Consider the following 11715-nt stretch of genomic DNA (forward strand, 5'->3'; position numbering starts at 1 on the left):
TGTGATTACAGGATACTTATGTGTTTTTATAGGTTAATGAAACAATTAAAACAAGCAAAGGAAACACACACACAAAGAGTGGCGACTTTCAACCCGCAAAGATTATCCATGTAGATATTATTATTGTAGACACAACAAGACTTATTTTATGTTGAAGAAGCTATGATTTAAAAAAACAAACATTAACAAAACGAAAACATAGATAGCGCTGTTATTTTAACTAACAGTTTTGTTTAAAATTTTTAAATAACTGTGTACCATAAATTTACAGTCACAGCCAGTCAGGCCTTTATTTTGAAAAACCATCACCAGAAGTGCAGTTGGTCACGCGGGCTGCCTTGACGTTTGTGCCCGTGCGTGTTCGCGCTGACGCCAAAAAAGAAAATCTTCCACAGCTGAGGCCCGCCTTTCCCCCGCTTGCTAAAAAGTGATCCATTGTATTGTTCGCATCCCCGTTCGCTTCCTGCCAAATACTGAGCCTCTGCGCTGACCAGTTTCCTCACAGACAACAAAAGCGCTTAACTAAGAAGTTTTTAGTCTGCCATGTTTTATAAATGAGGATTTTCGCTGAAAAAACGACGCCATCACTCTTAATAAGTATTAACAAAACTGCACTGTGCGGTAATATCGGGTCCGGCAGGGGGCGCGCTTTTTAAGCGTAAGTCTCACTGATCCAGAGTCCGATGTTTCAGCTTTTGCATATGTAACAGACGCCCTGAGCAGGAGGAAATCTGATCTGGAAACAGATTCTTTTGGCAGATGGATGTGCGTTTTGTTTTAAATAACCTACACAGCGCCGCGGGGCGGTGCTTGTCCCACTTGTTAATAGAGAATTCGGCTGTGCGCACGCGGTGTATTCCGGTGATAAAATAGAGCCACAAGCAGCCAGCGAGCAGGTCAGAGCGGAGGAATTCGGCGAAAACGAAAGCCGAGTCTCCTGCTCACAGTTACCGCTACCACGAAGAGCTCCGGGGCTGGGTCCATGATAGCTCAGCAGGGACACATCTTAATCTCACGCGGCGGGGCATTCTGGAAGAGACGGAGACACCTCGGGAGGATGTCCCACAGCGCGAACCGGGAGTGAAAATCTTCTCAGCAAGATGTGAGATGATGCGGGAGAAAACTGCGACGGAGGCCAGCGACATGGTGTTGGTCCGGAGCTCGGTGAGTGCCGTGGGTTGACGTCGCCGGCCAACGTCGGTGTGAGCGGGCGATAAAAGAGGCTAACGACTGCTTTAATAAGCTGATTAAACGGCTTTGATGTCCCGCTGACAGCCATGTTTGACTCACCGACAGAAGCTAATTCAGTTAGCCTGACACGGAGCGGTAAAACAGGAAGCTAATTAGCTGTTAGCAAACTTCGGGCGATAATTAAAGCTTAAAGCATCCAAACATTAAACTGTCGCCGGTCTGGTTCGGAGGTGTGAATGTTCAGAGGTTTTAATTCAGGAGAAACACCGTAAAGAGCCTCGGTAACAAGTAAAAGTCCTGGAAACAGAGTATTGCTGCAGTGAAAGTCCGGAACTAAACCGAAGTACTGCACTCAAATTACATTATAACACTATTACAGTAGTATTACTCCGGCATTAATACAAAGTACATGAAAAAGTCACGATGGGTGTTACGTTCGTTTCTTTATTATCTTTAATATTTTTTGAATAAAGTTTTAAGTTTGTTATTTGAATGATCCTAGGATAGATATCATTGTTTCAAATTCTTTTAAATGTATGTTATCTATTGAATCATTTCAAGTAGCTGATTTGTTTTTGATTATTTATTTTTCTTTTCTTGTTTTAAATGTATTCCTGTATTTGATTGGTAATGGAGTAGACTGTATGTAAACTGCCATACATGATGTTTGAGTGCACACACTAAGCTCCTTCTAAACTGTATTCAGAGGTAGTTTGTAACCAGAGCCAGAAAATTCAAAGTGGGATTAAAGTGTAGGTTTAAAAAAATGAAATATTAAAATCAGATGTCAAAGCAGTTAAGATCATGTAGCTGTCTGTATTTTTAAAACAAATGCGTTTATAAGGAGAGAAACAAAGCTGGGGTGTGGTTATCATTGTCCATCATTATCACTGCATTTCATCCATTGTTGTTGTTTTTTAAAAGGGTGTAAACACAAATGATAGTTGGATGGATGTGACGGGACGCACTGATTGTAAAACTCCAACCCTCCTGCCTACACCCAGGGTTTGGTTTGTTGTGGTTGCATGCACCAGGTATTCACACTGTTGAAATGTCAAATTCATTTGGAGAGCTACTGACGTCCCGTCAGCCTGCAGCGAGCGTCTGTGCTCGATGGAGGCAGCGTCCAAACTATGTGGTGCGACTGGTCTTTGGGCCACTCGTCAGCCGGCTGTGCAGAACAATAAAGTTCTAACAAACAAACAGCTGAAGTGAAATGGTGTTAAAGACAAAGTGTCCGCTGCAGCCGCTGTCTGGACACTTCGTGTGTGTGTTTTCTTTCGTGCGTCTTCTGTTCCCTGTGACCTCTGCTGTCACTCTTCTCTGTATCGGTGAGGTTATAAACCAATCAGCATTCGACCTACGCACAGCTGAGCTGCTGGGTGTTTAGAGGACAGTGCAGGAGAACGTTTGCATAGGTGGAAAATCCCGTTGTACGCAAATGGAGAGCATCTCTGCTGAGCCGACAGTGCTGTCTCCACATTTACAGTTTCCACTTGTCTTTGGGGTTCAGACTGTTTGAAGACACCCAAAGTGTCGTGAAGCTACATCAAACAGTGTGGTGGGAAGCCTTTTTGCAGATTTTCTTTGCAGTTGTGGTTACTACTGTTTGCACGATGCCAGCAGCTCTGCAGATTTTGCCACATTAAAGTTTCCATAAACGCAGGCGACACTCTTCAGTCGACTGAACCTGGAGGCTGAGCCCATGGCGGCATTTACTCCCCACAGAGCCTCAGACTCAGAAAACTGCAGTTCCTCCAATGTCCAGCAGAGGCTCCAGCAGTGAGTCAGTCCCCACAGACGCACCTGTTTAAGAAAGAAAGTGTACTTTATTGGTCCCCGTGGGGAAAATCCCTCTCTGCATTTAACCCATTCCCTCAGTGAAGCAGTGGGCAGCCATTGGGCGCCCGGGGAGCAGTGTGTAGGGATCGTACCTTGCTCAGGGGTACCTCAGGGTAGCTGTTCAGGGGAATCGAACCCCTGACCTTCCGATCATGGGGCCACCACTCTACCTACTGAGCTATCCTCTGCCCTGTTTAAATCCAGCTTACTGTTACAGAGATTTATAAAACCACTTACCTGAACGCACCTTCCCTGTCTCAGCCCCGGTAGTTACAGCCGCGCTCCTCCAAACAGTTTCTTTTTCACAAGTTTTAACAGATCTGTGAAAACAGCCTTTTCTTACTCTGCACCGTGCTGCGAGCTTCAGCTGGAGGACAGATTATGTGGGTTAAGTTCCAGCTGATGAGGAATCACTGGAGTCGGTACCTCCTCCTTCCTCTGCTCCTCTTTAAGACGTTCTCGGTGTCTCGCATACAGCACAGTCTTATTAGCCCATAACGATGCTGAGTTTATTAAAAATGAAGAAGCGATGCAGCTGAATGCTGGAGGACAAACGTGTCTGTGGGTGATGCTTCCACTGGCTTTTAAAGCACTTTTCTGAACTCTGATGGGTCTTAAAGTGAAAGCAGCTGCTCTAATGTCATCATGTTAACGGGACGCATCACAGGAAGTGAGGTTAATGCGTCTGCCTCTCTGCTCGCCACAGCACGGCCGAAGCCGAGCCAGAGTGACTCATGCCGTGGTGGTGATCTTCTTGGAGTTCTTTGCGTGGGGCCTGCTCACCACGCCCATGCTGACCGTAAGTACACGCACACCTTTTGCTAAAATGTGTAAAGTGTTAAAGTTTTCATGAAGTTTTCAACCTTTTCCTGCAACTATAAACCCCAAAGTGGGATTATTAAAACCTTGAATGTGTCCTCGCTGAAAGCATCACATGACCAAAAATGATCTACAGGCTGATGTAATAAAGGGCGAACCATCATGGCGTCTACGTGCTGAGGAAGTGAAAGTAGTGTGTTTGTGGTTTCAGGTCCTGCGCGATGTGTTTCCTCAGCACACCTTCCTGATGAACGGCCTGGTGCAGGGGGTCAAGGTAAACCGCTCGGCTGTTTACTGTCAGCGCAGCTTTCAGCAACTTCTCCTCAACTTAACGCTTGTTGAATATTACGATATCATGGCGTCTCTGAGTTTGTATTTCTCTGTCCGTTTAGGGTTTCCTGTCATTTCTGTCGGCTCCGCTGATTGGTGCTCTGTCAGACATCTGGGGCAGGAAGTCCTTCCTCCTCATGACAGTGTTCTTTACCTGCGCCCCCATCCCCTTCATGAAGATCAGCCCCTGGTGAGACTAACGCTCTTTCTCAGTAATCTTCCTCTCGGAGATAAAAACATGAGTGAAGAAGTAAAGAATTACGAGCATTTAAATTTTTGGTTACAGCTTCAAACACGAGCACAACACAGAAAATGGCACATAGCACATACGACACTCTTCATAAAACATGAAAGAAACGCGACTAATCAGAAGAGAAGGATACAAAAATATTCAAAGGCTAAGTAATCTAACTGAGGAACGGTCGACGTCACGATCAGCAGAGAGCTCGTCCCTTGATCGTTCTGTTTACAGCTGAGAAACGCCGTGTTTCACAGCTCGCTGAGCTCAGCTCAGTTTGAAATCAGAGCATCTGTGGTTTGTTTTGTTTATAGTTAGCTTGAAACTGGAACCCTGCTAACCGCCAACTCGACTGTAGCTGCACCCACTGTAGCTGCATGCCAACATCATGTGGAGAGTAGAAAACAGTAGAAATATAATCGCAGACTCCTTATACGCTGATATGCCCCTCAGCAGGCTTACAGCCGTAACCAATCAGAAGAAAGTTGTATGAAGGAGGTGGAGCTAAAACAGCTGCTTGTAGTCCTGCTGCAGACTGGCTCCAAGAATAAAGATGTCGTCTTATGTTTTGACTCCTTTTTAATGTCCTCGATAATAAAAATCACATGTAGAGTAAACTGGACTCTGGGCTGCTTACAGGCGTGTTGGACCACATGTAAAAATCACAGTGGCGTGAAAACAGGCTGAGTAATCAGTGTTAGCTGAGGAGAAGGAACGACGGCTCCATTAAGCTAGCAGTAACAGGCTGCTGCTCAGCCGTGCGTGACAGGAAAACTCTGGACTCTAATCGCCACAGCTGTCACATGTTGATCATGTGAGCGGCTCAGGATCAGCAAACACGCTGAAGGCACACTGGCCTCCTCCTCCTCTTTTTCCTGCTTTTCACCCAAACACAGGAGTTACAGTCACTTCAAAGTAAAAAAAACGCACCTATGTTGGATTTCTGCTGGACTGCAGCAGCGATCAGCTGATGTCTGACTGTCACAGAGTCACATGGTTCATACATTTCACAGACTCTCCAATAAAAGACTAGATTAGAGTGTTTTTGGTTTAACGACCGTAACATCAGAGTCACAAGACGACAACGCTTCCCTGAAAGCAGAGCGAAAACGTTAACTCTTTAATCCTCACATCACAGGAAGTGAGGTTTCCTGTGTGTGTGTGTGTGTGTGTGTGTGTGTGTGTTTAACAGTGAGAGAAGTTAAAAAGCATGATTCGATTATTTTGAATTTGATGTAATTCCTGAGACACTCTATAAGTCTCACAGAACGCTGTTTCCCCACCTGAGGGGTCTCTTATTTTGAAATAAAATGGAGGTGTGTGTGTGTGTGTGTGTGTAGGTGGTATTTCGCTCTCATCTCAGTCTCCGGGATTTTCGCGGTGACCTTTTCGGTAATCTTTGCCTACGTCGCCGACATCACAGAGGAACACGAGAGGAGTACGGCCTACGGACTGGTACGCACGCACACACACACACACACACACACACACACACTAACTAAACAAAACATCCATGTCATACATTTCACTTACAAATATTTTAGGATGGTTGAATCGTAGAAATATTTTTATTAAATGTTAAAAGTCACGATGACTCACAGATTATATCAGTTATAGTCACAGATGTAAAAATCAAAATTCAGTAAAAATTTGAAAACAAGTTCTTAATTCCAAATTTTATTTTCAGAAACTGAAACATTTTCAGGTTTGTTTTAAAATTCTGACGTTTCAAGTTTGAAGCCCTGCGCCTGAGGTCAAAGGTGGGTTATGTGCTGATTTAACCTCCCCTCCCTCGCCAGGTCTCTGCGACCTTCGCGGCCAGCCTGGTGACGAGTCCGGCCATCGGGGTCTACCTGTCTGGGCAGTACGGAGACAGCCTGGTGGTCCTTGTTGCCACGGTGATTGCTGTGGCAGATATTGCGTTCGTGTTCTTCGTCGTCCCCGAGTCGCTGCCGGACAAGATGAGGCTGACGTCCTGGGGGTTCCCCATCTCCTGGGAGCAGGCCGACCCCTTCGCCGTGAGTCTTTTCATCGCTGTTACAGCTTTGACGTGCTCTGCGCTGACTGATAGATCGATTGATCGATATTTGTGTTTTTGGTGTGTTCAGTCTCTGCGTCGGGTGGGGAAAGACACCACGGTGCTGCTGATCTGCGTCACCGTGTTCCTGTCCTACCTGCCTGAAGCCGGGCAGTACTCCAGCTTCTTCCTCTACCTGCGACAGGTAACGCACAGACAGCTGTGACCAGCATGTGCTGGATAGACTCAGGAGGTCAAAGCTACACGTTCAAGCGCAGGAACACTTATTTGTTCCCTCAATCATCAGGATCAGGAGAGTTATGGGATTTAAATGATGAAGCATCTCCACCTTTATTCAGTGCAGCTCAGTGAGTCCCAAAGTGTGGCTTGCCACCCCCTGGTGGGCCCTAAAGGTACTGCAGGAGGGCTGGTCAGACATTATATTTAATTATTTTAATTGTGTATTTAAATTTTAAATTACCCCCCCCCAAGAATGAAACAAAGATAAAAGTGATGTTTTTTTTCTTTGCCATACGCAGATTATTAGAAAACGAATATGAATCAATGAAAACCCGAAGGCGGAAACACTGACGAGGTTTTCATCTTCATCTTTCAGGTGATCGAGTTTTCTCCGGCAGCCATCACCGGCTTCATCGCCATGGTGGGAATCCTCTCTATAGTCGCTCAGGTACGCTCGTCCTCACAGAGTCGCACCGTCTGCTAACTTTATGTGAACGTGTTCAGCCGACAGCCAAACACCCGACGATGTTAGAGAGAAACAATCCTGAAACTGTTAACCTGCTGTGGCTGCACGCGCGTCTGTTTGAGATAAGATGACTCCTTACTGTCATTGCACCGTCATCTTTAGCACAGAAGTACAGTGAAACTGTCCCACGTCGGCAGCGAGCGCAACTCAACACAATGCAGTAAACTTGTAAAGTGGAGAAAAGATGTGAAGAATAAATTAAAGAACGAGTGTTCACTGTGCATTAATGCCTCAGCTCTGTAGGTCGCCTCCAAAGATGAGCCCACCATGGTGGCATCATCTGGGTGGGTACTGACACAGTCATGTGTGCCCAGAGTGTAGAGTCGGGGGCTGAGGAAAGATGGGGACCGACTGTAACTCTACACGGTCAGAGAGAGAGTCTGATCCAACAGGGGGTGGTAACAGGAAGTCCAATATCCAGCGGTCCCTGTTAGTCCGGGAGCATCGTATTAAAAACAGCTAACGCCCGCGTTGTTCCGAGTGGGAGACGGTGCCGTGGAGCGTCTTCAGCTGAAAGCCCTCAAAGTGTGATTTGTTTTTTTTTTTACTCTAAATGCATGCTGACGTCACAGTGTTTGTTTCAGGTTTGTTCATTTAGTTTGACATGAAAAGCTGCGGTAACCCGTCACACAGACGACAGTTTGTCTTTCTAAACCCTGTAAATGTGTTGCGTCCTGATTTCTTCACTGTACGTCTCGTGTCTGTCAGACGGTCTTCTTCGGGGTTCTGATGAGGACCATCGGTAAGAAGAACACGGTTCTTCTCGGCCTGGCCTTTCAGCTGTTCCAGCTGGTCTGGTACGGCTTCGGCTCCGAGCCGTGGTGAGTCCCAGCGTCTCGCCCGTGTCGTTTCCTGTTTCCTGTGAATGATCTGACCTAAACGTTTATCTGCTCGCGTCCTTACAGGATGATGTGGGCAGCAGGAACTGTAGCGGCCATGTCTTCGATCACCTTCCCGGCAATCTCTGCTCTGGTGTCACACAGCGCCTCACCCGACCAGCAAGGTGAGTCGAACCTGACCGTCCGAAGGGGCGTGTCTTAAACAGGGTCTGTGTGGCCGTGGTTTGTATCAACATCTGACTGTGTCACATGGATGAAGGTGGTGCAGATGTGACTGAGGCGTCTGTGTGTTCAGGTGTGGCACAGGGGATGATCACAGGTATCAGAGGCCTGTGCAATGGTTTGGGCCCGGCTCTCTACGGCTTCATCTTCTTCCTGTTCAATGTGGAGCTGAACGAAGTGGAGCCGATGGCAGGAAGATCCACAGCAAGCACACAGGTGCGTAGAAATGCGCCTTGCTGATTCTTTCCTCGCTGTTCTGTTTCCCGTAACGAGTCGGTTCTCTCTCCGTCTGTAGAAGCTGGTCGTCCCGGGCCCGCCCTTCCTCTTCGGCGCGTGCAGCGTCATATTTGCTTTAGTTGTCGCCTTCTTCATCCCTGAGCGCCACCAGCTGGCCGAAGTCAAGACCTGCACCGCCAACAAGGCCGGCAGCAGCTCCGCCGCACACGCTCAGAACGGCAGCCCTCTTGCCGTGCCCATCAGCGACACAGAGGACCTCGAGCCGCTGCTGCAGGACAGTGTCATGTGACTCGTAGGCAGTCTGGCCAATTACAAAACAGAGTCTTGTATGCAAGTCCCTCCCCCTGTTAAAAAAAAAAACAAACCCTCTCTTCCCCCGATCCAGACCGTCGGGGAACGTTAGGCGGCGGCCTCCCCGGCAAACCGCTTTTTATCTCACTGATATCACTCACCTGTGACTCCTCCCATTCTTTGCCCAGGTGTGTTTGGGCAGGTAGAACCAAAGGGCTTTGAAGTCTTGCCTCAGTAAGAGTCGAGATCTCTCCGTTAAAACAGATCAGCAGAAGTAAAGTGGTCGTGTAGTCGTGCAGGATCGCAACGTTTTACTTTACGAGCCAATCGCAGCGAGGACGGGACCAGAGAAGCCAAAGCAACTGACAGCAGCCTCCCATACCTGTCAGTCAGGTCTGTACCTGACTCCACCCGTCAGGTTCGCAGAGGTGAGGCCATCAAATGCTCCTCATTGTACGGGCCGTGAAAGCTGACACTCAAAACTACGTTGTTGTTTTTTTTTTTTTTTTTTTTAGGGGGGGGGTGTTTTTTGGATCGGAGGGCGAATCTTGGCGAGGACGAGGAGGTTGGAGCTGCTCGGGATTGTGGGATACAATACCAAATCATGATGAGATCCAGGTGTTTGTTTTCTGTCTGGATCTATTTGCGCTCAGACTTCCCGTCACACAGAGCATGTGCAAACTGACTGGCTATGATGTCATTGCCCTCTCCCGTGCATATTTGGGAGAAATCCGAGTAAATAAACGGCGTGAAGCTGGAGGCGTCATTTAGCTCCGCCTCATTATTTCATTATTTGGTCTCCCAGTTTAATAGTTTTAATTTACTAATGTGGCGTTTTTGCTTTGAGCTGCAGGTGTGGTCCTTTTGTTTCAGTGTAGATTTTCCTGCGTTGATCCAGTAAACGGGACTCGGTTTGACTTCAAATCAACATTTAAATGCATTTCATGTATTTATTTATTTATTTCATTTTTCTCAGCCCTGATTTCAAACCTCCGCCCTATAAACGGTCTCATGTTTTGCCTCCTCCCATCCTGTAGAGGGCGCTGTACTGCTGTTTTATAGCCTAAGGCTGGACGAAGTCTGCAGGGTTGGAGTTTTTACAGCGTGGATCAAATTAATATCAACGATTTCACTGAAAACCGAGTTTTCTCTGAGCCGCAGTGACAAGTGATGGCTTTAAGGACAGAGAGCACCACCTAGTTTTTGCCATTGCTCCTCCCACAATCTGAGCCTCTGCGGGTCACCACCTCCTCCTCCTCGTCTTCTTCTTCTGTTTTAATACTTGAAGTTTGTTTCTGTTTGACCTGAAAGTGCTCTCCCCGTCCGCCTGCCCCTTCCAGGTCGGACAAATCAAACGCTCCAAGTTACTGATGCAGTTTGAACCTTGGCGGTCCCGAGGCGGCTGCTCACAAACCAACCGGTGCCGTGTTTTATTACTCTTTTGTGCTTATTTTGCCTTTTTGTTACAGGCTGTATTTCTCAGAAGGTCAACAGATCGGTTTAAAAAACCTGATCAGTCGTTTAAGTCGAGTTTTCTCCCAGTTCAGGTTAAAAACCATCGCATGTGCGCTCTGTGCAGGTTCTCACGTTTGCCCCTTAAAGCTTCAGCCTTCATGATGGGTTCATGTCACGTATGTATTTTTGTGCACAGAGCTCCGGCGGTCCTGGAGGTCTCTTCATGTCCAGTTTGAACCAGTGAAACCAGTTTAAGAGCACATGTGGGGCTCCAGCTGTTGCTTAAAGACAGATCGATGAATCAATGATCTTGTGAACCAGAGCACAGGTCAGGTGCGTTTACCTGCACAGCTCGGCTACTGTAAGTGGAATATAACTCGTGCTGCATTCAGGCTCTGTTTCTGTGTGGGAGATGATAGTTTTTGACAGTTTAAAGTGACCAAAGGTTCTCTGACAGATGACGTCACCTTTGAGTGGTAGTTCTTCCTTATTTTTCCTTTTTTCCCCTGAATGCAGCATGAACGTTGTCATGGCTACAGGAACGCCTGATCATCCTGTTGTGACGTTGATGATGATGTAGCTCAGAAGCACAATCGACTGTTAGAGAAGCTCTCGGCTTAATAACCTTTAACCTTTTAACCCTTAACGCCCACTTGCCGATGATGTCAGATGGTTTATTTTCCTATGCTCACCGAGTGTCCTCAAATGCCTCGTGGAGAGTCTTGGATCCCACAGTAGTTTCTCCGAGTACTGAATGCCTTTCTGTCTGGAATATTCTTTAGACTCAGTCCAATTTAAAACTGGATCATTGGAATTTTTTTTGTCTTAAGTTCACAAATTTGTGTCCTTCATGTTGGAATTCAGAACCTAGATTTAGTGATCCGGCCGGATGACTCAATCATTCTTCCTGCTTTTCTGTTAAATCTGACGATGAGATAGATTAGGGCGGCTGATTGTTGACTCCATGATTAAGAGCGAGTCGCTCCATCACGTCGTCATCGTGTCATAAAGTTTTTAATGAATTTCCCCGTTGATGATTCTCCGAAACTGTTCATGAAGTGAAACGTGACGTTTTTAAATGTCAGCTTGTGTTTGGTCACACAGACGATGGAGGCTGTAAATCCTCCTCAGAGGCTTTTTTTTTTTCTTTTTTTACGGTGAGGCGTGAAGGCTGACGCGCCAACATGGCCGCCGCAGAGACTGACAGACATTCCCAGATGTTCCTCCTCTTCCTCCTCCGTGCAGACCTTTTGCTGATTGCTGCACTTTAATTTCTCTGAACGTGTGCCTGAATCACTCGTGTTCATATCACTTTTATATTTAAACCGAGAGACGTGTCACGTATTTTGCTTTTGCTCTTTTATCTTAAGAACATAATTTTGAATAATATCTATGATAACGTGAATATTAATAACAATAAAGAGAAACGTGTGACATTTGAAATGTGTTTATTTTTTATTCAGTTTAA

At 46.5% G+C, this 11715-nt stretch overlaps 1 protein-coding gene across 1 annotated transcript; it reads left to right on the forward strand.

Annotated features, from left to right (window-relative positions):
- The first annotated feature begins 853 nt into the window (after nucleotides 1–853).
- slc71a2b (solute carrier family 71 member 2b) lies at nucleotides 854–11690 on the forward strand. The gene is made up of 12 exons (XM_085295687.1): nucleotides 854–1164; nucleotides 3740–3832; nucleotides 4064–4126; nucleotides 4245–4372; nucleotides 5761–5875; nucleotides 6220–6438; nucleotides 6529–6642; nucleotides 7054–7125; nucleotides 7912–8024; nucleotides 8109–8206; nucleotides 8338–8480; nucleotides 8560–11690. The coding sequence occupies exons 1-12, from the start codon at nucleotides 1108–1110 to the stop codon at nucleotides 8788–8790; spliced, it is 1446 nt and encodes a 481-aa protein (XP_085151813.1). The 5' UTR covers nucleotides 854–1107; the 3' UTR covers nucleotides 8791–11690.
- Nucleotides 11691–11715: the final 25 nt, after the last annotated feature.

The sequence above is a fragment of the Mchenga conophoros genome, linkage group LG12, assembly GCF_057382185.1.
Source record: "Mchenga conophoros isolate Kocher_MC1m ecotype Shallow Benthic linkage group LG12, M_conophoros_male_GT1.1, whole genome shotgun sequence".
NCBI lineage: Eukaryota > Metazoa > Chordata > Actinopteri > Cichliformes > Cichlidae > Mchenga > Mchenga conophoros.